At 37.8% G+C, this 27,588-nt stretch overlaps 1 protein-coding gene across 4 annotated transcripts in view; it reads left to right on the top strand.

The window, feature by feature from the left end:
* The window catches only part of SCAPER (S-phase cyclin A associated protein in the ER), a 352,222-nt gene that overhangs the window by 63,221 nt on the left and 261,413 nt on the right, over window positions 1–27,588 (top strand). For all 4 annotated transcript variants that reach the window (XM_031956800.1, XM_031956799.1, XM_031956801.1 and 1 more), the window contains 6 exons: window positions 9,350–9,612; window positions 13,459–13,680; window positions 16,011–16,181; window positions 19,038–19,113; window positions 22,665–22,782; window positions 23,049–23,160. In XM_031956800.1, the coding sequence (XP_031812660.1) occupies window positions 9,350–9,612; window positions 13,459–13,680; window positions 16,011–16,181; window positions 19,038–19,113; window positions 22,665–22,782; window positions 23,049–23,160 (962 nt within the window). The remainder of the gene's footprint in view (window positions 1–9,349; window positions 9,613–13,458; window positions 13,681–16,010; window positions 16,182–19,037; window positions 19,114–22,664; window positions 22,783–23,048; window positions 23,161–27,588) is intronic.

Below are 27,588 nucleotides of genomic sequence, written 5' to 3'. Positions count from 1 at the left end.
ATATGTTAAAGTATATCTTAAATACAATATATGTGTACATACTTATACAGTTCTCTTGGTGCACAAGAAAAATCCGATTTAGAAAAGTAAAAATAATCTGGGAAGAAAAACAAAAATGCAAGCAGTCCATACTCATTTCCCAGTGTTCTTTCACTGGGTGTAGCTGGTTCTGTTCATCACTAATCAATTGGAACTGAATTGGATTCTCTCATTGCCGAAGACAGCCATTTCTATTAGAATTGATTCTCATATAATATTGTTGTTGAAGTGTATAATGATCTCCTGGTTCTGCTCATTTCACTTAGCATCAGTTCATGTGAGTCTCCCCAGGCCTCTCTGAAATCATCCTTCAGATCATTTCTTGCAGAACAATAATATTCTCTATATATTTTGGAAATGAGGCCTTTATCAGAAAAAAGGTTTAAATTTTAAGAAATGATTCTGTTATACTTCCATTTTGTTCTAGTAAATTTTTTTCTTTGTAAATAATTTGAAAAATTGAAAAAAATCAAAGCAGTTTTGACTTAATCTATGGTAGTGAAAGTATAAATTAAACATGTCTTTAGTTTTTTAAAAGACAAAGTTAATTTCAGTATTTCCAATTTAGGCTGACCAGAAAGCCCCAAACAAATCCATTAAAAGTTCTGCAATGATCAGGGGGATAAACTTAGCCTAACCTAATTTTCATGAGATAATTGTTCAAGTTAGTGCAGGAAATGTGGAAACAATGTTGGCAGATAGAAAGTAATTAAAGTTAAATTTGCAAAATAAAAATGTTGCAAAATGTTACAAAAGTCACTAATTAACAGGCTTATATTCCAGGCTCTGTTAGATTTTTGATTTGCTCAGAGTTGTGCATAGCATTGGAAGACAGCCAGGCTCTTTGACTCCAAATCCTTTCCTCTGGAGCACACAGCTTTCAGTTACATAAGTATCCCTGAAACTCAAGTAAGAAAGTATTTCTGCCATTTTGGCCACTGAGATTGAACTCTAATGAAGTAACCAAAAATGTCCTCTTATGCTTAAAGCTAATAATAAAAGATGGCATTTACTTGGTACTTCTGATTTACAAAGTTCTTTGTATCTGTTATCTCATTTGATCTTTTCAGCAATTTGTGAGATATTATATTCAACCTCTTAATAGGATGAAGCTGATTTGTGGAAATTTAGTTTCTTTAGTTAACATTAATTGAATCCCTATTTTTATACCATACTCAGAAATCGATCAATACACAGACTTTTATTGTATGCCGAGTCCTATTGCTGCATGGGGAAGTTTGGGTAAGGGATTCTTGTTTCCAAGACTTTTTGACTAATTGGGAGTTCAGATACTAATACAGATGACTGTAAGTTATAATATTTCTTAAGTATTTTAGAAAGATGCAAAGACAACATTTTATGTGACATCTCAAGAGGGAAATCATCACAACTAATGGAATCCCTTGCTGGAGTTGTATTTGAGTTGGTTCTTAAAGAGTCCTCAGGCACAGATGGGAGGGTGGAGACCCAGGGCAGAGCACTGAGATAAGAGATGATAGGTTGGGTACCCTCTGGAACCTCACAGCCAAAGTAAATTGTAGGTCATTCCAAAAGTAGTAGGTAGTTCTTATAGAGAAGATAGTAAAATAATACTGTAGAATTTCTGTTACTTGAAAAGGGATTAGAATTCACAAGGTAAATGTCTGATCTAGATATTCAACAAAACTTTTCTTCTGTTATGTTTTTGCCTCAAGTAGTTGCTACCAGTTGAATAAATAGAATTGCCAAAGCTCTATCTTTCAACCAGATCTGGTACAGATTATTACAGGGAGTTGGGACAGATAGACCAGAAAACAGCACTCATTCATTCTTTATATCACTTTTTTTTTTTTAAAGTACAAGATAGTTATTTCTAATTTCTATTTGAAAACTCAATTAAAGGTAAAAATCAATAAAAGTTGCCAACTCCTTCATCCTTATGTATGGGATAGGAATAGGGACTGAAACTATGATTTTTAAGAACTTTGAATTGGGCAATGAAAGGAGCTGTAAAATCTGTACTGTACTTTTTTCTTTTATATTGTTAAAACAATTATATGTTAAAACATAATAATGGGTCAATGATTTGATGCTTTTGATGTAGGGGACTCCTGGTGAGGAAACTCCCTTCACAAATGCAGATCTCCAGCTTTCAGTCTTAGAGGCATTTGTATAGCACTGAGAGGCCATGACTGTCCCAGAGCCACAGATGTCAGAAGTGAGTCTGGGACCTGGGACATCCTGATCCCAGCGAAGGCTAACTCTGACCCTACTGCCATGCTATTTTGTGAGCAGTTATTTTGATCAATAAGCAGGTATAGACCAAATGCACAAAAATGTCTAAATTCAATCAATCAATAAGAATTTACTAAATAAAAATTTTTTTGTATGAGAAATAGTCCTTGCTCTCCAGTAACTTATATTCTAACAGAGACACCATATGCAGGAAAGCTGCATGGCAGCCTTGGAGGAGAAGGTTGGCACTGGTTGGCAATGCAAGGACTGTGGCTGGGAAGTGAGCTACCTGTGCAAAGGTGAATCACAGAAGTGTTGATTTCACATTTGATTATCACATGGCCCCTGGGAGGGCAAAGTTTGCCTTCCCTTTTGATTTCTGAAGTTTGTGGACAGCTTTGAACTCAGAGCATTTTCTCCAAGGGAGGGAAGTAGCGCAGGATGAGGAAGCCAGATTAGAAATGGTCTTTGTGCCCTACAAGGAAGTGTTACTTCTTGTGGCTATCCCAGCTGTGGAGGCCCAGCTTCCCGCTTTGGGGGATTCCCTTTGTGGACTGCGATGGCCAGCCTCTCGAGCAGTGGTTCTGTAAAGACAGACGATGACTCTGGAAGCCCTTCTACCTCCGGAGGACCAGGGAGGCGCCCCCTCTCTCCCCCCTGGAATTGGAATGGCAGAATGGCATTCCACCAGCACTTGCTCTTGCCCTTTCACTTCCATGCCATTCCCAGGCCTTTCTGTCTGTCCTGGGGCCATCTTCCTCTGGAGGTTGGTTTTCATTTGATCTTACCCTGTGCCTGGCCCACTGTGCATCTCCATGAGGTACCATCAACCTCTTGGGCTCTTTGGCCTCTTCCACTCGCCTGAATTCAAGCTCTTGCCTGACCAGGGAGTTTTTGCCCCATCTAGCCTGGTCCCTAGCCTATTTCTCACTGCAAATGGACACCAGAGTCCCAGGGTGGGTACAGCAGACCTCCCCCCCCACCCCCACCCCCAGAGCCCTGTTCCTGCTTCCAGCTCAGCCCTCACAGCAAGAGTCTGGGGAAGGGGCTCATATGGAGAAGGGGTCAGCCATTCTCTCCAGTAGCCACTCTCAGGGAAGGCAAGCTGCCTTTGGCTTCCTTGCTCATGTTCATAGCATTTCTCATAGTCTTCAACATGTAGTCAGCATTTAATAAATGACTTTTCATTCATTTATTCATTATTTGTTCATATATATCACAATTTAGCTATTTCTCTTCATCCTGTTCCATGCTTGTCCACATCTCCCACAAATTTTTCACAGAGGATCCATCCAATGTATTGGGGACTTTGTATCCATCCTATTGACACAGTGAAGGTATCCATGTGGATAGCGATGCAGGCTAGCTATCAGCTCTTTTCCTTATTATATGACTAGTCCATTTTTTCCAAGCCATACGTTCTTTTCTGATAAAAATCCTTTAAACTGCTTTTCTTGCTGAATTTTTTTTCTCCTAGATACCTCTCCATTGGACTTTGGATGTTCCTCTATTTCATCTCTTTGGATGTTGGTTTTTGTAGTATTTTTGTGACAAATTAAGCATAATTGGAAAACTGTTGATGCTCATACAGTGCATCTGTGTTTCAGAGGGCAGCCACAGTGATCCAGGACATGTGCTGCCCTCTTAGTTCTAGGACCTCCCTTCTGCCTGTCCAAGAAGTATGTGCTGATTGATGAGCTCAGAGCGGTGTTCTAGCTTTATGTCACAGTTGAAGACAGTAGCCATTTTCAAAATACATTCTTCCTGTGTGGGTAGTTTAGATGAAAGTCTTTAGATTGATCGTGAATCCGAATGTTTGTGGCAGCCCTTTTGTGGCTTGTGGCACCAGTTCTGATGGACCTGGCCATCCTCAGCAATGAGATCAACCAAATCATTTCCAATGGAGCAGTAATGAACTGAACCAGCTACGCCCAGAGAAAGAACTCTGGGTGATGACTAAAAACCATTACATTGAATTCCCAATCCCTATATTTATGCCCACCTGCATTTTTGATTTCCTTCACAAGCCAATTGTACAATATTTCAGAGTCTGATTCTTTTTGTACAGCAAAATAACGTTTTGGTCATGTATACTTATTGTGTATCTAATTTATATTTTAATATATTTAATATCTACTGGTCATCCTGCCATCTGGGGGAGGGGGTGGGAGGGTAAGAGGTGAAAAATTGGAACAAGAGGTTTGGCAATTGTTAATGCTGTAAAGTTACCCATACATATAACCTGTAAATAAAAGGCTTTAAAAAAATAAAATAAAATAAAATAAATAGATTGATCGTGAATCTAATAGAGTATATAAAATGTAGCAGATTCTAAAGTATTCTGGAGCTAAATGCAAGCGGAATGATGCCATTTATAATTAGGAGCTTCAGAAATGCTCTATCTTCTCTAGGGAGTCCCTTTTCCCTATGGATGCACTAGATATCATCTGTGACAGTGATAGCAATCAGTCATTTATATGAATCACTTGGTTAATTAACAAACATTTATTGAGGACCTACTGTGTGAAAAATTAATAATTCCCTGTTTAATGGATCACTTGACTGTAAAGGAAAGAAAAAAAGGAAGAAAGGTAGGAAAAAAAGGAACAATTATCTGTGGAGTACCTGCTGTTTGCCAAGGTACTCTGATGAGTACTATACAAGTATTCAAGTATTATCTCATTTGTTTTTCATAATAGCCCTTGGAAGTAGGCTCTCTTATTTTCCTTTTACAGATGAGCAAACAAGCAAATAGGAAAAATGATTTATGAAGATCACACTGCTTGTGTATCTGAATATTATCTGTAGCACAAATATAAAGTGAAGAAATACGAATGTATTCAAAGTACATAAATGCAAGGTAGTGTTTGTGGCTAAATTTGAACTTAACTCTTCCTAATTCCAGTATTTTATCCATTGTGCCATCTAGTTGCCCCTCTAGGAAAGCTATGGCTTTCAGGCCCATCCACCTTTTGCCCAGATTATCATAACCAATAAATTGTTTTCGGCCACACTCCAATCTAATGTGCACACTGTTGCCAAAGTGATTTTCTTTCAGCTTCTATGTGGTCATTAACATCCCTACTCACTCAGCTGAATTCCTCTGACTTCCTCTTGCCTCTCAGATAAAATAGCTGTTGAGCTGTTAAAGTCCTACTTGACCTGGCCCCCACCTATTATTCCAGGCTCATTGGACAAAACTCCCTTTCCTGCACTCCAATCAGGTTGCCATTCTCTCAGTGCCTCACTCATGTAGTGCTCCATTTTCTTTCTTCAAGACTAGCTATTCCCTATATTTGCAGTGCAGTTTCTCTTTACCTCCACTATATCAAGTCCCTCTCTTTTCTCAAGTTACAATTCAAGAACTATATTCTTGTCTTTTTAAATAATATTTTGTTTTTCCAAATACATAGATAGTTTTCAACCTTCATTTTTGTAACTTTGTGTCCCAAATTTTCCTCCCTTCCTCTCTTATCTCCCCCTCCTTAAGATAGCAAGCAACCTGATATGGTTTAAATATATTTTAAACATATTTCCATATTTGTCATATTGTGTAAGCAAAAAATATACATATATTTTTTACATAAGTGAAATTGTAAAATTTTGCAAAAAATTTGCAAAAAATTTAATACTGGGATAGTATATAAATTGAATTTTGCGATAAAAATAAATAAAAATTTTGATGCAGGAAGTAGTTTAAGTAGAATATAGGCTTTGGGCGTTGATGGTGGGGTGTAATGCCTTCTTACTGATGGGTCCTAGGAAGGAGTTTTACCCTTATAGCTGACTTACAAGGCCAGTATTTTGGTTAAATTACTTGGACTCTTCATTTAGGTTTTAATATATAGTTTTCAGATAGTCCTAAAAAGGAAAAAAGCCACAGGAAAGAATAGAAAACCCAAGCAAGCAACAACAATAACAACAAAGAGTGAAAATACTATGTTTCCATCCACATTCAGTCTTCATAGTTCTTTCTCTGGATGTGGATGGCACTTTCATCCTATTTCTTTTGGAATTGCCTTGAATCATCTCATTGTTGAAAAGAGCCACGTCCAACAGAATTGATCATTGTTTAATCTTGTTGCCATGTACAACATTCTCTTGGTTCTGCTCACTTCACTCACCTTCAGTTCAGGTAAATCTTTCCAGGCTTTTTCTAATATCAGCCTGTTAAGCACTATCTTGTTAAAAAATTCTTTCCTAATCTCCCGATTTTCAGTGTCCTTCCTTCCAAATACCCTGTATTTAACTACTTTTCATATTTTTGTATTTCTTCACTTTATTTTTTTTTTTGCTATCCATATTTTTAAAAATTCACTTGTATTTTATGTTCAGTTCCAAACTTTCTCCTTCCCATTTGCTCTTTCCTACTCATTAAAAAATCAAGAAAAAACTAAACCTGTTACATACATACAAACAAAGCAAGTTTCTGCTGTTTAGCCATATGTGTATATACATATGTGAGTGTGTGTATGTGTGTAGACATAGGTATATGTATGTAAACACACATATGTGAGTGTGAAAGCATATACCTTAGTGTGTACTGTTAACCCATCAGTTGCCTATCAGGAGGTGGACACATGTGTCATTGTGAGTCCTCTGGATCTGTTGTAGGTTCCATTATATCCATTGGAGTTCCCCAATCCTGCACAATTATTTGTCTTTGCAGTGTTGTTATTGTGTAAATTATTCTTGTTCTGTTCATGTTATTTTGCATTATTTGATACAAATCTTTCCAAATTTTTCCAGAATCAGATCCAGGTACTAAATAGTATTTCTTTCCACAAGTAAGCTTTTAAATTAGTGTTTTTCTTCCCCCCTCCATTTTTAAAATAGATTACTAATAGTAGTCAAAGAAGTTGGAACAAAATTTAGTGCTTTATTTTTTAACATCAGAGTACTACTCATTTTCTTTTTAGCCAGTTTTTAAAATTCTTATTTTTTGCATCTTTATTAATTCATTATTTTTTAAAGTACTACTGGAGAATCAGTTCCTGTTAACAGGAGGAAGTATAATGTTGCATGTACAAAGCTAGACTTGTTATCAGTAAGCAAAAGTTGGAATCTCCAAGTTACTGTATATTAGCTCTGAGATCTGGGGCAAATAAATTCAATTTTAAGAGCCTTGATTTCCTGATATACAAAATAAGTATGTTTGACTAAGATGAATTTTTAGCCTTTATTTCAAGTGTGACTTTGTAATTTTATTTGGAACTATTTTATAGTTGCAACTATTTTATACTTGAGATATGTCTAAGCTATTGAGGTAGAATATTTTTGCATTTTCATGACCCATAGAGAACATAAAAAGGGGAAAAGATCCACATGTGCAAAAATATTTGTATTAGCCCTTTTGTAGTGGCAAAGAACTGGAAACTGAGTGGATGCTCATCTGTTGAGGAATGGCCGAGTAGGTAAATAATGGAATATTATTGTTGTATAAGAAATGACCAAGGCAAAAGCAGGATGATTTCAGAAAGGCCTGCAGAGAGTGATGTGAACTGATGCTGAGGAAAGTGAGTAGAACCAAGAGAACATTGTATACACAGCAACAAGAAGATTATGCGATGATCAACTGTGATGGATATGGCTCTTTTCCTTCAAGGCAATTCCAATAGACTTGTGATGGAGAGACTTTTCCATATCCAGAGAGAGAAATATGAAGAGTGAAAACATAGATAAAAACAGTATTTGCATCTTTTTTTTGTATTTATTGTTTCTTTGCCTGTTTTGTTTTTTCTTTCTTGTGTTTTATTTCCTCCTTTTGATCTGATTTCTCTCATGTATTATGACAAATGTGGAAATATATTTAGAAGGATTGCACATGGTAAACCAATATTGAATTACTTGCTGTCTAGGGAAAGGAGGGAAAAAATTTGAAACACAGTGTTTTGCAAGAGTAAGTGTTGAAAACTATCTTTGCATGTATTTTGAAAAATAAAAAGCTATTATTATTATTTTTTTTTAAAAAAAGAATCAGGGACCTAGCAGAGAGTCTTTGCCTAAAGACATGTTAAAAAGATGTCTGGGAGCTCAGTGGTACAGGAGGAGTGGAACATGAGCTGCCTAAGCTATAAGTGTCTATGGGCTTCAATATTGAATGTCATCATGATTCCTGTTCTGTTCTGGGTTAGGAAAGATAATCTGATATCCTTGTTACTTCTGAGATTATATAGTTTATGATTGTGTTACTGGTAATCCATGTTTGGAGAATTATGCTTTTCTTTTTTGGTATTCTTTTAGTTTTTTAATTTGTCATTTCTCCATATAATCCAGTTGAAAGCCCAGCAGTTAGTATAAAAACCTATTATATGTCAGGTACTATGCTAAGTACTAGAGGTTCAAAGAAAGGAAAAAAGCAGTCCATTCTTTCAAAGAAGTTCACAGTTTAATGAAGGTCACAAGGTGCTGTCAACTATGTTATCAACAGGATACATTGGGGATATGTTGGAGATGGTCTCAGAAGTTAGGGAGGCATGGGAAAGGCTTCTGGTGAAAGCTGGGACTTGAAGAACGCCAGAGAAGTGAGGAAGTAGAGGGCTTCACGCACAAGAGAGAGCCAGCAAAACCTCCAGGGTTGTGAGATATAGTTATTTGTACAAGGGACTTAGCATAAAAATACCCAGGACCAGATGGATTTACATGTGAATTCTACCAAACATTTAAAGAACAGTTAACTCCAATACTATATAAACTGTTTGAAAAAATAGGGAATGAAGGGAGCCAAATTCCTTTTATGATAGACATGGTGATACCTAAACCAGGTAGGATGAAAACAGAGAAAGAAAATAAATATTTAGCAAAACCTCTCAGAGTTGTGAGATGTAGTGATTTGTGCAAGGAACATCCAGCAGGCCAGTGGCACTGTGTCAGAGAGTAAAGGAAGGGAAGGAGGAACCAAGATTTTTGAAAAACAAACAGTCTTTTCTGGGTGAAACTTGGAAGTTCAGAGTTAGTCATTAAGGAGAGAGGTCAGATCTATTCAAGGAAGATCTCTTAGAGAGCTGAGATGAATGTAAAAGTATTTGTTTCCAAATTTACTATATCTTTTTGTTTTAAATAGATCTTGATTTTTTTTTTTTTTCTGGCTCCACAGAACGAAAAGATGCTGAAGGATGGGAGACTGTGCAGAGGGGAAGGCCTGTCCGTTCACGATCAACAGCAGTGGCTCCCAAAGTTCCAGTCATCACAGAACCTCTGAGGTCCAAAGATGACAGTGACAAAGAAAATGTCCTTCTCTTTCCTGTGGAAAGCCAGCAGCGAGGTGGATTTACTGGGGATGGTCCATCCAATATTGGGGAACCTCTGCCCAAGGAGCCCTTAACTCCTTGTGAGCACCCTCTGGCTGAAAGAACCCAGGTAGGAGAATCCAGACTCCCACAGCAACTCAGATAGCAGTGTTGCTAGTTGTATTGCTTATCATTTCTAGTTTGTTTATAGTATTAATCAATTGTAAGTGCTGTAATTGGGTTTGGACTTAAATTCTTCTTATCTTGGTGGTGATTCCTAGATTTTTGAAAGCTGTGATCAGTCATAGAATGCAAACCCAAGTAGAACTTGCTCAGTTTGGAGTGTAGGCTAGGGGATAGATTGGACTATCACCTGCCAGTATCTGTGATGAAACAGTTATGTTTTAGGCACGCAAAAGGCTGCTAACGTACATAGAGATAAAAAGCGAGGCAGTTCCTGCTTATGGTGGGGCAGGAGAAGACGTGTATAAGTGCACTGCCCTGACCACGGGGCAGGTAGGCGGCACAGCGGCTGGAGGGCTGGGTCTGGAGTCAGGAAGACCCATGCTCCGACTGTGTGACCCTGACCAAGTCGCTTCATCCTGTTTGCCTCAGTCTCCTAATCTGTAATATGAGCTGGAGAAAGAAGTACCCCACTCCTCCAGTGTCTTTGCTAAGAAAGCTCAGACACAATGAAATAACAGCTGAACAGCAGCCCCAGCAACCTCAAAGTCTGAGGAAGCCCTCCCCCAGAGGGTGGCAGGTTGGACCACACATGGAGGGCAGTGAATGATTGAGGTCAGCAGAGGGGCTCCTCAGCCCAGTGGGAGGCAGATTGGAGGCTCGGGTAGGGTCTCCCTGCCCCTAGTGAGTAGACAGGTCTGAAGCCATTGCTTCTGGGATAAGAAGGAATCTATGGCCCTAAAGTGTGCCCAGCACAGTGCTGCAGGGTCAGGCACTAACTGAGACGGCTCCTGCCCTAGGTGTGCTTGCTTTTAAATGGGAGATAAGAGCACACACAAATGAACCTGGGCTTTCCCAGGGTTGGATGAGGAAGGGAGAAAGTAAGTGTCTGTGTGGAGAGGCAAGGTGGGTGGGATGGCCCTGGAGCATGTGGCCAAGTTAGCTGTGAGTGGATGTGATGTTCTCCTCTAAAATATAATCTGTCTGGAAGCAGGTTTCTTTTCAGTTCAATAATCACCTCAAATGCAGCCAAGAGTTAAAAGTCCAAATCCTTTATTGTCTCCTTCAAAGTCTTGTCTCTTTTCTTGGGGCCCGGTGAGCTTTCTTAGAGGCCTTCTGTAGTCTTGGTTCCGAGAGCTTGCGCTGCCTTCTCTGGCTTCTGAATCTTCCCAACTGAATCCTGGCTGAGGCTCTGAGAGCTTCTAGTGGGCTCGTCCTTCCTGGCCCTGAGTCCTCCTCCTTATATGCCCCACACTGAGTACACACCAATCATTACATGACTAGGAAACCATTATTTGTTGTAGGACTAAATCAATGCCAAACTAGATTTAACCATTGTCTCCTCAATTCCACTTAGTACCTTGTTTCAAGTTCTGGCCCATAACATCTCCTTGTAAGATCAGATCAATCATACTGAACCATGCTAAATTAGGTAATTATTGTCTCTATCAATTCCACTGACTCAGTACCTTGTAAGAAGCCTAACAAGTGGGAGTAGCAGTCCCTGTATGGCGGGTACCTGGGGCTGTGGGGCAGGGAAGAGCCCACCTGTGAAGTACCTGACTGGAGCCTTTCCCCTTTTTCCCTGGAGGGAATTGGGAGCCATTGGCTGAGTTGGGGTCTCCTGTAGGCAGACCTGTGTTTTAGGAGGGGATACACTTGAGAGATGTTCAGGAGATAGGAATGACAAGTTTGGCAACTGCTTGGATGTGAGTTAAGAATGAATGAAGGTTGTAAATCCAGATAACTCAGGAGATGCTGGCCCCCTGGGCAATGCTGGGGAGGTTTGAGAGAGGTGTATAGTGGGGAGAGAGGTAGTGAGACCTCTCTGGACATGTTGAATTTTAACGAGGCATTTCCAATAGGTGATTGTAGTCCAAGAGCGAGACTGGGTCTGCAGATAGAGATCTGGGAATCAGTGCGTTAAGATAATTGGACCCATGAGAGCTGATGAGATCGTAAAGTGAGAAAGTGAATAGAAGAAACAAGGTCAAGGAAGTAGCAGTTTTTTATATGATGCAGCCAAGAAATCAACACTGAGCCCTTACTAAATAGATATATGGTAAAGAATACAGTTAACATTTTAAAAAAATAATTTATAATTTTTAATTCTAGGTTTGAAGATGTGATATAATTTGATAGTGCATGATAAGCTAACAGTTTATGACAAGTTATAATAATTTGCCTCAAATCTTATTCTAGTGCTGTCAAAGAAAAGTTCATTGCTGAAGGTGTCCAAGTTCATAGTGATATTTGTTTTCCCATTGTCGATTGGAAGATTGAGTTTTCATGTTTTTATCTTTTCCAACATGTCTTTATGCTTTTAGCATTGATTTTTCCCATATAAGTTGCATTGATCTTGTTATACACAATGTTGACTATATTGTAAATAGCAGTAGTGCTAATATAAATATTGCCAGCAAGATTATAAACCATGGTGACTGTAGCATAAATAATGTTGATGGAACATAAATGTCATGATATGATTTAAATAATGTTTATGCTAAAATCAACACCATTGGACACCTCAGAGTTTGACAAATTGTGGAATTATAAAATTCAATTTATAGAATTTAGACAATTTTTTAATATTTACATAAGAATCAGCATGATCATTTTTATGGCCTTTGCAACATGTACCTTTTTTCTTTTTTTTTAAAAGGAATAATTTGACTAGGATTTAAATTTTAATTCTTGATCATTAGTTTACTTTTCTTTGATTTCATTTTAACAATATAATTATAAAAGCTCTGTTCTTTCTTGGTACTGTTGGTTCAATCTGTAGGTTAGGTGTTACTCATTGTACCATTAAGATTGACTTTGTTTTCAATGAATTATTAAACATGGATTTTACCTGTTAAATTAGTATAATTATTGTTGATTTTATATTAAAGATAAATAATCATAAAATGTTATAGTAAAATGAAAATATCCCAAGTGTGAATTAAGGACACCAGATAATCATACTCCAGCATACTCTGAGATATTATGTCCTTTAATCAAGAGGTATTTTAGGACTTGAGAATTAATATTCTTTTCCCAGTTGACATTAGTCATACATCTTAATTAATGATATTGAGTTCTATAGTGTGACTTGCAGAAATTTGAATTACATTATTTTTTCTTAAACATGTTCCCCAAACCAAACAATAGCCTGCCAGGAATGTAGAGTGTATCAGCAAGTTTTCTGAGGAAAGGTTGAGGAAGCTATTTTACTGGATATACCCAGAAGAGAAGACCAATGATTCATCATGTGAAAAATTCCCAGTATGTGATTCCTTTCCACCAACATTGATTATAATCCATTTATGACCTGAAATATATATATCCTAGAGAGTTGCTTCAGCACAGAGAGCCTAATTGCCTTGCCTAGGTTCACATACTTGTGAGGGTCAGAGGTAACCTTAGAACCAAAGTCTTCTTGGTTCCAAAACCAGACTCTCTATATACTTGTCTATCCAGCTATTGTACCAGCTTCTATTCCACATGATTTCTTGCTTGAATTTGCTTTGTCAGATATGGACAAAATGTGATTAGGTTTTATATTCTTGGTCTTAGTAGCAAAGTGCTTGCCATTTTTGCACTAAAAGGAATTTGTGGTGTTTTTGAAAAAGTTCTAGAGTAGGAGTTATGGGATCTAAATTCCCAAGCTGCTTTTAGACCTTTAGACACATGCTGGCCAGGACACCAAGGAAGCGAATTCCTCTCTCTAGTTGTGAGGAAATCATTTTATAAACTGTGAAGCACATTATTATCATTGTCACTGATTCATTCTGTAAATGTGTTCTCTTAGTTCCCAGTGCGTCCATCAGACGACATCAGGACCTCTGCCAGTGATTTAGTTCAAGAAAATTCTTCACAGAATTCTTGTGAAATACCTGAGCTTCCTCTTGGTGCTGAATGCATTTTGGATACTCCGCAGACCGACCCTTCTCCTTTGCCGTCACCTACAGAGCCGTTCCAAGAAGAGAAAACCCAAATAGAAAGTGAAATGGATCCTTCGGATATTTCAAATGTGAGTGCTAATAGATTGGTAAGAAAAAATTCTTAGAATTTTAAATCAATATCATTAAAAAGGATGTTGCCTTTTTGAAACCCATTAAATGTTATATGCTGAAGACAACATGAGTCAGTTTTTTTTCCCTTTTCCTTTGTCATTTAATTAATATACTAAGCCATTGAAAAATCATCAAAAATAATATATTTTAAGTTTTGTTTTTTAAATGCATAAGGCTACTTTAAGGAGTGATGTTGAACAAATTTAGGCATTTTATTTTCTGTTTTTACTTAAAGATTGCTTTCAGATCTTTCATTGTTCATTTTAAATAATATTAATGCTTCTATACTTTTAGGTACAGTTGTAGTTCTTTTTAAGAAAAAATAGCAGGCCAGTATGAAAATTGTCCTGAGACTAAAAACAAAAAAAAGTCACCTTAACATTCTAAATTTGATATTTTGCTACAATGAAAAGTATTAATAGTAGAAATGAATCATTTTTTAACGTGTTTTTTATCATCAGAATGTTGTATTCATGACTTGTTAAAAATTGAAAAGTAGGAGTGAATGAGGAGGGAGTTAAATATATATGTAAACTGATCAAAATTACTTTTTCCTTTCTTCATAGCTAAATAGAATACTAGGGTAATTATTTCATACATATGGATTCAGTTTGAAAGTAAAATATCAGAAAAAATATAATTCATAATAAGTAATTTTAAGCACTTTTTTTTTGTTGCATTTACTTAAGTTATTCAGTTTAAAGTAGAATAGTTGAGAAAGTTGGATCTATTAAGGAGTTGAATTGATATCTTAGAAGCTAAACTATGAAGACCTGCTTGTAATATAAAGATTGCTATCATCTATAATATCCTAAGGGAGTTTTGTCCAAACCAAGACAGAAAAAGAGTTTGCATTATTGTGGCTGAGACACTTCTGGCTATGGATAAGTTCCTTATTGTTTAGACTTGAAATGGGAAGATATAATAAACTGATACATTGATGAGAGGACCCTTTTCCTCTTTTGTTTGTGAATATTGTCAAATGATCTATTATAATTAAAAAGTAAACTCTACCCTTTGTCATTTATTTAACTAAAGCCCAAGCAAAGCAATAATTGAATGAGTATTTTTCTAAGTGAAGGTAATCTTTGCAAACACTGAAAAAAGAAAAAGAATTGTTAAGACATCCTATTTGTCCTATTTACATCATCTATTGTGAGGGCTTGTTTTTTGGAAGAGTTTTTTTTTTTTTTTAAAGAACTGAAATATATAAACATTTAGTGTTCATGAAAAGAATAAAAATTGAATTGTCCTGTTGATTGTCTGAACTGATGATCTTAATTCAGATTAAGAATTAAGAATCATTAAAGATTCCAATTACAAAATTTAGCCAAGTGATTGTGAACTTATTTTGGAGGAAATAAATTCATTTGCATATACAAACATACTTTCTTTTGTCTTTCTTTTATCACAGTTCTTCATATGCCTTTAATCTCTATACTATTTGAAATTTTTCTTTTTCCTTTTTGTCAGTTTGATTATTATATAATTAGAAATGATGAATAAGAAACTTTAAATTTGTTTTTAGTTATAGGTTATCTAAAGTGTCTTATAGAATTTTTGCAATAGCCTTATTGTTGTAATTCTAAAACCTATATAGAAATCTGACTTCTGAGATATTAATAATGCCAGTCTTCAAGGGTATATGTAGATTTGCAGCAGGGAATACTGAAAGACTACTATTTAATGAGTTTTAATGATTACTGTTCCATACAATGAATGCTTTGATATCTTATTACATAGAAGTTTGGTTTGCTAAGGCTATGACAGCACAGCAAGTGTCCTAGTATATCCCATTTACATAAAAAAGCTTGGTTTAAGGGTCCAGATGTGCCAATTTATGTGAAGATCAGCCATGCTAAATTCAGGGAGAAATAAGTCATGGACCTTTAGCCTCCAGATGGGGAAAACTTTTAACTCATGAAAGTAATCTCCTGTGATTCTTATTTTTGTTACTAGAAAAAGGGATTCTATGTGGATAAAAATTACAAGATTATTGAATTGATATTATTGTTAAGGATAAAACTCAATTTGTGCATTTTAACATATGATTTTATTTGTGTTATGAATTTATAAGTTAATGAATTATAATTATAATGTTATAACTTGATGAATGCATTTAAATTTATCACTTTTTGTTTATAAGTATGACAACTTAGCTAACTGAATTTCAGTTAAAATAAATTTCTATTACCATGAAGATTAATAGAATCCATGTCTAGTACATTAAAAATTAAGTACCAGATTAACCTCCCAAATGATCAGTGTTTTCTGGTTTATTTTATAGTCAATGGCAGAAGTTCTTGCTAAAAAGGAGGAATTAGCAGATCGTCTGGAAAAAGCTAATGAAGAGGCCATTGCTAGCGCAATTGCAGAGGAGGAGCAGCTAACCCGAGAAATCGAGGCTGAAGAAAACAATGACATTAACCTGGAAGCGGACAATGACAGTGATTTTTCTGTGAGCATTCAGAGTGCTTATTGTAGGCATAGGATCATAATTGCTTCAAGAATTTTGTTTGTTAATAAATACTTGTTAAAATGTCAGCAAGTATTGAATTTGAATATCTATTGAATCAATTATAGACTTAAAAAAACTTTCTTAAAGAAGAGGAAAGAAGATTTTGGTATATTTTGTACATAATTTAGTAAACTATGGTTGCCAATTAGAAATGAATTATAAATAAAAAAATTTTTACATGTAAGACATATCACACATAATTTGTTTTTCTAAATTCCTAGTTAATGGAGGAAGCAGAATAAATTTTCACTTGAAAAAAGTCCCTGCTCCTTGGAGATGGATTTTTTATGTATCCCAGAAAGAGATAGATGATCCCTTTACTTGGCTACATTAATAGAGCTGTGATGTCATCCAGTTAGATATTTGCTCCACAGATGCCACCTGTTTTATCCCACTCCATCCTATGTAAAGTTTGCTGGCATTCCCCCACAGACTCTCTCTGGGGGATCCATTCATTATTTCTTCTATCTCAAAGTTCTTAAACTTTTGGAAGTCATGGACTCCTTGGGCAGTCTGGGGAAGCCTGTAGACCTGGTTTCAGAATAATGTTTTTAAATACACAAAATGCAATGCATAGGATTACAGAGGAATCCAATTATATTGAAATATAGTTATCAAATATATAAAAAAATCCATGGGCTCCATAAAAATTCTGTAATCTATCTTTATTGAAATTACATGCGGGATATGCAAAGAATCTAGTGCTTACCTCTTGTTCTTACCACATGACATTTCCACCTTTTTTTTTTTTTCCAATTATATATCTCTGTGATTACAAGCTATCTATTGCTTTTTTGGTGCAATTCTTCATTAGTAATATATTTTCAGTCTTCACACAACTATATAAACCTTTCTATTACCCTTTGGCTGACCCGCCATTTTAATTCTTTAGAGACTTTCAGTTCTACCACTAGCAGCCATTCTTCAACATCACTGAAAGAATATTGTTGTCAAAAGCACAGGCCTTTGTTCCAGGGAGAATCTTGGGTTAATTAACATGACTGTGCAATTCACCAAAGATAAAAAAGGCTGCTTTCCTTCAATTTGATTCTGGAGATATCACGGTGCTTATTGGTGGATGAATTTCTGCGGGTTGTCTATCCAGTTGTGTAGCAAAATGTGAACAGTTGGCATTCTTCATTCCCTTGGCTTTTCCTGTGTGAATAGTTGGACTGAATTCTCCTCAGTGATTTTGGAACTCGGCAAGCTTTGAATCTGTGGTTTGAAGTGCAGCAGTCTTTTATCAAAACGTATTTATTAAGCCACTGATCAGTGTATTGTGCTGGGTATACAGATACAGGGGAATGATGGCTGCTCTCCAGGAGCTCCCACTTGAATGAAGGAAAAGATAAAGATAAGATACATAGAGTTTTTTCTTTTTATTTTATCTTTTTGTTCTTCCAACTTCATCCTTAAATGCTAATAGTATGATTTCACTTAGCTGAGCCTTTTGTCAGCCCCTTATAAGCTTGCTTGTCCCTTTTTTGCATTTAGCTGCTTTTAATCCAGGAGTACTGCTCCTAAACTTCCACTCTCCTCCTTACTTAACTTTTGTGAAGTTTAGATTCTAAACTGGTGCCAGCATTGGCTGACATGTTGATCCATCAGTCAACAAGTGTTATTAAACCCTTCTTTGTGCCAGGCATTGTGCTGGGCATAGGGATACAAGCACAAAGGATACAGAAGTTCCTACTCCAGGGGCCCTTACATTCGAATGAGGAACATAGCAGGACAGAGGGAAAAAATACAGCACAAATATAAAGTGAAGGGCTAGAGAGTGGTAGAAAGTTGTCAAATCCAAAGTCATTTGGGAGGGAAGGTGCTAGCAGCTAGGGGAGTTACAAGTGGAAGATGGGGCCTGAGCTTCATCTTAAAGTAAGAGGGACTTGAAAGGGCTTTTTGGACGGGGACCAGCAGGAAGGCATTCCAGGCATGGCAGAAGCACAAAGTCTAGACATAGAGACTGAGGAGCAGAGAGAATTTGTTTGGATCACAGAATGTGGCAAGGGAAATCACATCCAGTGAAGTTGGAAAGACAAGTTGGAGGCAAATTGTACCAAGCTTTAGTACAAAACAGCCTAGAAGCTATAATGGCCCCTTGGAATTGAGTTGTTGAATTGGGAGTTAACAGTCATACATGACTTCAAGGAAAGTTACTTTGGCAGCAGTGTTCAGACTGGACATGGGGTAGGGACAGCCAGTCACTGCACTGTTGGCAGTAGCCAAGGGGAATGGTGATGTTGGCAGCTGCACCAAGTGGACAGTAGGATATAGAGAAGAGAGTCAGAAATGTCCAATGAAAAGTTTGTGTTTCTCTAGCTAACTCCAATCTAGACTGGATAGGACAAACTTCATCAATTTTAAAGGGCCCTATAGACATGAGCTGTTGTTAGATGAATGTCACCCATTATTGGTATTTCTTTTATTGTTTTTTCTTTTTCATTTTATTTTATTCTTTCATTTCAAAAGCTGTGGTATTTGTCAGGTGCTCATTCTAATCTCGTGAGTAACTCTTGTTTAGAAAATTTAATATGAACTGTTAAAAACTTTCAATTATAGTCTTATTGTTTATATTTTGCACTGTTTTTATTAAAGCAACATTCTAAAATTTTAAGAAATTGAATGAGATATTTTTTCCTTTTTTCTCCATTTTTGGTTGTATATATTTAAGATTCTGTTACAACACACATGTATGCACACACACACACACACACACACACAAACATACACACAGTCTTTCTTAGTTTAGAATTTTCTTTGAAAATTTGTGTTCAAATTTTCCTTATTATATTTCAGGCTAGTGTAAGCAGTGGAAGTATATCTTTCTGTGGCATGTCTATGGACTGGAATGATGTCCTTGCTGATTATGAAGGTATATATACCAAGTGAATGTGCATGTATATGTGCTTATAAAGAGAGATGCACTTATTAGAGTTTTTTTATATTTAAAAAAATGTTTTATTGATTCCTTTTGTTTTTCACATGAGTCATTTCCCATTCCCTCAATTTTGAACCTTTATTTCTGAGAAAGAAAAATAAAGTCCATTTGTTAGAGTGATGAATTCTGGCTTTTAGGGATTTCAGAAGAACTTCCCAGCATCGTGGTATTTTCATTTTGGAGGGACAAGCTTCTTTGCTCTCTCTCCCTGGAGAAACATTTGGGACCGTGGTCATCTTGAGTCAGAGGGTGGAATTAAATCTTGCCCAGGAATTTGATAGGGAGGTACTCAGACTCCCAGAGTCAGATTGAGAGTTAGGGGGAAGACTGGAAAATCTGAGCAGCAGCAGCTGGCAGTGTCTCTCCATCTCCCTCCGCCACCCTTTCCCACGTGCTGAGCAAGACACCACAACTTGGGCTAGGAAGGAGTAGTGAGCAGGAAGTCATGACTGAAAATGGGAACAAGAGGAGAAAAGGGAACCTGAAGGGAGGGCTGTGTCAGAAACCAAAGGCAAGGTCAAGGTGGTCCAACAGCTCAGACTGGAGCTTTGCTTGATTTGTTTAACCTAAAAGTATTTTACTCCTGACTAAATTGGTATAATCTAAAGACCCAAAAGTTTAAATCATTCCAAAAAGCCCACAGTTCTCTCTGGATCTTAGGAGATTTCTAAGAGAGCTCTGAACTACTATGATTTTATTAACAACCTTTTGTCTAATTGAATTCTGCAAAATAGCAGAGGAGGGGGCATTTTATTGCCCCTGTTGTTAGTCCTCCAGTCTCGAAGGGGATCATGACATCAGGGAGATGATGCCATAACAAGCGAGTGAATTGAATAGAAGTGAGGGAGGACTGGGCAAGGTTGCCAGCCTCACTTTCCCCTCTGAGCCCTGTAGGGCCAGTGGCCAGATAGACCAATGTGACTGGAGGTGGCCTGGATGCAGGGGGAGACATGAGCCTTTTCAAGCTGAGCTCTTTAGGAGGTCTCCTCTTCCTGACCTCAGACCCAAGGCTAGACTAACTGTAGTAGGGTGTGGCTGAGGAGGACCCCCCTCACCCCCCATCCCCTGCTGGTCCAGGTCCTTCATGCTCAGACTGTTTTTGGAGTCTGGCCAATCTTCCTTTGTCGATCTCTCCCCATTCTGTCCCATCCTCCACTCAGCTGTCAAACTGATCTTCCCAAAATATGAGATGACCTTCTCTTCGCTTTCCCCACCCAGTCCCTCTGACAGCTTGCCATTCCCTGTAGGAGCCAATAGAAAACTGTCTCTTTGGTTTTTAAATCCCCCCAAACCTGTCTGCTTCCTGCTTCTCCAGGATTCTTACTTTTTACAACATGGGCCTCTTCTCTCAGCCTCGGGCTGACCAGGGGGCAGTTTCACTTTCTGTGACCCCAGTCTGGGTCTCTCTCCTTATCTCCACTCTTAACTTTCTGGGCTTCCTTCAAGTGTAGGCTGAAATCCCACCTTTTATCAGATTTTTTCCAAAGCTCCCTTAATGCAAGTGTCAATTGGTCAATAAACATTTATTAAGCACCTGCTATGTGTCAGGCTCTGTGCTAAGGGAGGTTAAAAGTACAAAAAGAAAATCAATCCTTGTCCTTAAGAAGCTTAGGCTCTAGAGGAGGAAGACCATCCACAAAAGAAGCCTGCAGGGCTGGGAAGGTTCCTAACCGGGGGGGGGGGGGGGGGGGGGGGGGGGGGGGGGGGGGGGGAGCAGTCAGAAAATTCCTGGAAGAGGAGGAGTATGGCCAGGGGAGGAAAGGAGAAGGGTCTGAGCTGAACTCCCTCCTGGAGAGATGATTCGGGCGTTTATGGCTTTCTGAGGGGAGTGATCAGCGGAGGGCCTCCCTCTGCCCAGGATCTCCCAAAGGGACATCATCTGCAGCTGTGAGCTCTGGACAACGGGGTTGTCTTTTGGTTTCTTTAGTATTTCTAGACCTTGTCACACAGTGCCTGGCAGTCATTCTGACAAGTTCCCAGATGTGAGAAAGGAAAGGGGGCAGGGTGAAAATGGGACAAGTCTTGGTGACAGAGACGAAGGTCACCAAGATTTATTCTGCCCCTTCCAGATAGGAGGAAGGAAAGAAAGGAGTGAGTGCCCTCCACAGGGCCACTAGGCCAGCAAGGGGTGCCATAGTACACACGGTGCCCGACTAGCAATCAGTAAGACTCATCTTCCTGACTTCAGATCTGGCCTAGACACTAGTTGTACGACCCTGGGTCTTAACCCTGCTTGCCTCAAATTCGTCATCTGTAAAATGAGAGTCAGACAAAGCTGAAGAAACAAAAATTATGATGATAGCGGATAGAATGCCAGGTTCAGCCATAAGAAATCTCATCCTTCTGAGTTTGAATCTAGCCCCAGATTCTGTTTGCCTCAGTTTCCTCAACTATAAAGTGAGCTGGAGAAGGAAATGGCGAACAACTCCAGTATCTTTTTTGTTTGTTTGTTTGTTTGTTTTTTATAGCTTCAGTATCTTTGTTGAGAAAACCCCAAATTGGGGTCACAAAGAGTTGGACATGACTGAAAAACACCTGAACAATAATACTGCCGCCCAACAGTGTTCATATGGGTATATGTATTGATAGACAGGTGTATTTATGATGTATATGTATTTTGTGCATATGTGAATAGTTTATGTGTTGTAGCCTGTTAGATCATTTTCTTGGTTCTACTACTTTTGTCCTGATTTTCTAGATGTTCAAGTATCTAGATCTGGAATAGTCCTTAGAGTGCGTCTATTACAACCCTCTCATTTTAAAGATGAAGGAACTGTCCTGTTATCTTGGATCTTCCCATGTTCATGCAAATTCCTTATGTTCTTTATTACTCTTGATCATGACTGCAACTCCTGCTTTTTTAGAGTGGGCAGGATGTAATACAACAGGATATTATAATATAACATAGTATGGTAAGATAGTCCTTTTTCAAGAGATGTATTGTGAAAAGAAACTCATAAGTGAATTCAGGAAAGCACATGGAGTGAGAGATTTTCTGGGTGCATGATCCCCTAGGGTTAGGGCAGTTCTGAACTTTGAAGGCTGATGTAATTCCAGGTACCCAGTTTTGAAATTAACTCTTTTATAGCTTGAGGCATAATCTCCCTATTCCAGAGTATTTGGCAGCCTGATTGCTCTGTGGGGTTTATTCCTTTTCACTTAGCTCTTCTTAAGCCGTTTTTTTTTTTTTTTTATATAAGAATTACCTTTTGGTGAGTTGCTTGTGTTTAATTTTCTTTCTAACAATGTTTTTGGGGGGGGACTCTTATATGATTTAGTGTGGTGAGGGCAGAGGTTCCACTAGGATATGTCACTATCTCATCTTCCTAAAATTCCCATGGAGTTTCTTTTTATAGCAAATGATTGAGTAGGAATAGATGTTGTCATTTCAACTAGTCACTTTCAGAGTTACACTTTTCAAAATGGTATATTGAGACAAGATTGTTCTCTAATAACAAAATCAACTGATTTTTAACTTGGAGCAGCTCGAGAGTCATGGCGTCAAAATACATCTTGGGGTGATATAGTCGAGGAGGAACCTGCCCGACCTCCAGGACATGGGATTCACATGCATGAAAAGCTTTCCTCACCCTCTCGCAAAAGGTTTGAGCTTTTAAACTTGATTTAATATCCTCACTATCAAAAGAAACTGGCTAGCCCATAGCATTAAAAACAGCTGTCACTTAATCTTTTAAGGCCCTTGCCCCTGAAGGATTGCTGACACCTTCAGAACTGCATGACTAACATAAATGACTTGCAGTTAAAAATGGGTTTGTTTTTCAAGAAGTTTGACTTCTGATTTGAGTGTAGATTTTTGCATTGAATCTTCTAAAGTGTTTGTCCCTTGCTTCTTCCTAATGTGTCAATAGGACAATTGCAGAATCCAAGAAGAAACATGAAGAAAAGCAAATGAAGGCCCAGCAGCTAAGGGAAAAACTGCGGGAAGAGAAAACATTGAAGCTTCAGAAACTGTTAGAACGGGTAAGCCGTTTTGCCTGGGCAGAAGGCAGGGAGGTCCTTTCTGGGCCTGTGTCTGGTCCCTGTCAGAGCCATGGTCACGACACTCTCTCTTCTGGGTCAGCTATGGGAATGGTTGGGCCTCCCGCAGCTGCCATGTGGCTTCTAAGGCCTCCCTGTTAGCTCCAGAATCAAAGGTATACTCTTTGTGGTGTTCGAAGCTCTGTATAACCCGTCCTTTTCCTATTTTCTGCTCATGTGACATCACCTACCTCTCCAGAGCCCTCTATAGGTTATAGTCTACTATGTATAGTCTGTGTATATAGTCTAGCTACACTGGGCTATGGCAGCTCCTGGAGCACAAGATTTCATTCCTCAGCTCCTTGCCTTTGTCCTCCTGCCCTCTCTCTCACTACCATACCTCTGTTTCCCTGGCCCCTTCAAGACCTCTTCGGTGCACCTTTCTTAGTCCCTTCCCTTTTCAGATGACCATCTATTGTGTATCATATACCTAATTATGTACAAGTTGTCTTCATCACATTAGAATGTGAATTCCTTGAGGGTAAGAACTGTGGTCTTTTGCTTTTCCTTTTCTTCCCAATATTTATAATAGTGCCTGACACATAAGTGCTTAATAAATACCTGTGGACTAAATTAATATGCACAAAAACTAAAATGAATTTTCAGAAAATGAAAGTAGTTTTTATTTGCTTGCATATTTTTAATTTAATAACTGATATTTATATATGGATTTCTGTTTTATAAAAAAAATTTATATACTCTATCTAAAATGATCTTTGTATTAGCCCTAGGAGATAATACTCCAGGTAAGGTTATTCCCATTTTAAAGATGAGGAAGTTGAAACTCAAGAGAGGTAAAGGGGCTTACTCCATGATTACTGAGCTATTAAGTGTTAGGCTTAGAATTTGTAGCCAGGTCTGCTTGACTCCACTTATTACTATCTTGAGCCATTCTGCCTCTTCATCAAGGTAGTTTTGAGGTCAGGAAGGTATATTCACACACTGTGTTCAGAGATAACTGCAAAGTATGGTGAGGGGGTTAAGACTGCGTGATAATGAAGAGTTGATGTTAAATATCTAGGAGTCTTAGCTTGTAGAAGGGAAGAGAAGCAGAGCTAAGATCACAGAGTAGGAAGGAAGTAGTGTGGCCCAGCTCCTCCAGTCCAGCTAATCGAGAGAGATCTAGAAAATGCACCAACTAATTTCTGATTGGGGAATCAAAGGCAAAATTAGAGCAAGTCACATTTCCAGCCAGCAAAGGGAAGTAGAGAGGTCTGCGTTCATAGTCTGGCTTTCCATTGCACAAGACTGGACATTGGGCAGAAGGAGATTCCAGGTGTATCAGAGAGGGGTCAACCTGATGCATAACAGAGAAACAGGGGCCCAACTGGCAGCCACAGGATCTGAGCAGAGAGAAGAAGCCTGTGACAAAGGGCAGAGTCCTAGAGTCAAGGATGGACTGTGTAACAGATGAGCAACAGGAGCAGAAGCCAAGTGGTGGCTGTGTGGTTTTGAATCCCAGTATCTCTATAGGTGTTAGTTGTAATCTCCAATACATTCTGAAGCCTACAGCGTTAACTAAGGTACAAGTGGCAAAACAAAAGGTAGCTTGAAGTTTTTTCACTTCGAACCAGCAGGCTAATTTCCAGCCGTCTGATGTCACAGTCCAACTGTGGTCTGCTGGGACTCCAGTCATTGATAGACCAACAGGAATGCTACTGCACACACCCAACCCCGGATTAGAAACTTGCAGAGCTCAGACTGAGAGGGCAATCTGCATCACATCCTGAGTCGGACCTTAGTCTGAACTGTCCCTGAGATCCGCAGAAAGCTGCTCAAGGACCAAAGAGGACAGACGCTCAGCTCGTAAGACACAAAAACAGACAGAAAGATTCTAGATAGGTGAAGTAAAACACAGTTTGGACAGAAGTGCAATTAGAATTTCTACGGGAAATGAAATAAGAGTATAAAAAAAGTTAAAAATGATTGTCAGTATGAAATGAGATTGCTCACACAAGATTTAGCAGCCTCTCTTAGAACAGGAGCTTGGAATATGAAACTCAAGATAATAGGGAATTATAACCAAAAATAACTTATCTAACAAAACTGAGTATAATTTTATGGGAGGAAAAAAAAAAGGATCTTTAAGGAAATTTAGGATTAGTGCACATTTTAGGGTTAGGGTTAGCGTTGGCTCTGAAATATAAATCTAGGAGTCAAAAAAAGCATAAAAAAGAAACAATGGGGCAAACATGACAGACTTAATAAGAATAAACTGTTTACACTATGATATAAGGAAAGGATATGTGTATCCTATCAGAACAATATCATCATCAGGGATCATAGAGTGATATTTGATTAGAGGGCCTGGCAGTAATTCTGTTATATTTTGATGACGGTAAAAGAAGAATAGAAAAGAGGAATAATATACTTAGGGCAAAAGGAGAGTAGGAATAGGAAAAATTATCTTATTTGCAAATCAAATTTATACAAACTAGCAGGAAGGGGGTGGTGAAGAGGAATGGGCCATACTTAAACCTCATTATCAGAACTGGTCAAAGGAGTTGATACAAGGAGAGGATTGGATATATTAATGTGTTTCAGTCAATGGAAAAAGAAGGGGGAAGGGAATAAGAGAGATTGTAGTTTAAGGGAAGGATTAAGCTTTAATAATTCCAGGGAGGGAAACAAAGATTAGGAAAAGATGAGAGAGACTTCTGGGAGCAGAGGCAAGATGGCAGAGAGGACACATGTTTCTTTCTGACCTCCTACAACCCTCAGACTAATTAGCAAATCCAGCCTCTGAATTAGCTCTGGATTGGCAGAACCCACAGATATTGGGAGTGCAACAAATTACCAGCAGAAGATAATTTTGAAGACAACCAAAAAAGGTCTGTTTCAGTTGAAACAGGAGGGAGGCAGCCAGGGCAACCAGCTGAGCACAGATGCCAATGCAGATAGCACAGAGTCCCAGGTCCCTGCAGACTCTGCAGGAGAATCTACAGGGAAGACTCTACCACAGTGCTGGCCATTCTGCTCTGGCTGCAAGCCAGTAGATCAGCAGAGAAGTTAGAAAACATCCAGTACAAACACAAAGTTTAATAATGAACCCCAAATCCTGGATGCACCTGCACAGCACCAGGAATGAGTCAGCGTGATCCCAGCACAGCCACTGCCACTTCTAGAGGAAGCTACTGCTGAGAGAGGAAGCTTGGAAAGCCTCCTCTGTCCTAAAGCAGTAAAAAATGTAAAAAAAAGCAGAAAAAATGAGTAAAAACGTTAAGAGGACTCTCACAATAGACAGCTTCTGTGGTGAAAAAGAACCAATTTCAAACCCTGAGGAGATGAAAGACAGATTATCTCCAGATGGAGGCCCCAAAGGGTGATACAACCTGATCCCCATCAAACAAGGCTCTCCTAGAAGAAATTTTAAAAGATCTCAAAAGAGAGCTAGAAGAAAAATGGGGAAAGGAAAAGAAACTCTGTAAGAGGATCTGGAAAAGGCACATAATTCATTAAAAGATAGATTTGATAAAATGGAAGAAGGAAAAGATGAGAGAGTAGAATAAAGATAAATACACAATTAAAAACAATAACCATGAATGTGAATGGGATAAACATATATAAAATGCATCTTTTACTGACTATAACACAATAAAAATTATATTCAATAAATGACTCAAAATTAGAGATGGAATTTTCTAAAGAATAGATGGGTCCAAGAACAAGTCATAGGAAAAACCAATAAATTTATTAAAGATAATGACAATGAAATAATATATGAAGATTTTAAGTATGTAAGGCAAGGCAGAAATTTCTTTCATGAAAATAGAATCAAGATGATATTGAAAATAAATTAAAAACAAAAAGCCAAATGAATTAATAAATAAAATTAGGAGCTGTGTTTTTTGTTTGCTTGTTTGTAAAGATAAGCGGTTAGCTAAGTGGATTAAAACAAGGAAAGGAAAGGAGAAAATTAAATGACCAACATGAAAAATGAAAAGAATGAATTTACAACTATTGAAGATTCAATAAAGGAATTATTAGAAGTGATTTTTTCCAATTTTATGTTAGTAAGACTGATTATCTAAATGAAATGGATGAATTTTTTCAAAAATATGAAATGTATAGATTAATGGAACAAGAAATCAATGGAACAAGTTAATAGAAAAAAAAGAAATTAAACAAGCCATAATTGTACTTCCATCTACCAAAAAACAAACAAAAGGACCAAATGGATTTGCATATGAATTCTATCAAACATATAAAGAAAAATTAATTCTAAACTAGATAGACAGTTTTTCAAAAGACGAAAGAAATCCTATCAGATTTCTTCTGTGATTCAAATATGGTTTTGATACTTAAGGAAGAATCAAAACAGAAAAAAATAGACCAAAGATTATAATTAATATTTATACAAAGTTTACATAA

This window comes from Sarcophilus harrisii, chromosome 2 (genome assembly GCF_902635505.1).
Source record: "Sarcophilus harrisii chromosome 2, mSarHar1.11, whole genome shotgun sequence".
NCBI lineage: Eukaryota > Metazoa > Chordata > Mammalia > Dasyuromorphia > Dasyuridae > Sarcophilus > Sarcophilus harrisii.
The sequence above is the reverse complement of the archived record's forward strand: the minus strand, read 5'-3'. Positions and strand labels throughout refer to the sequence as shown.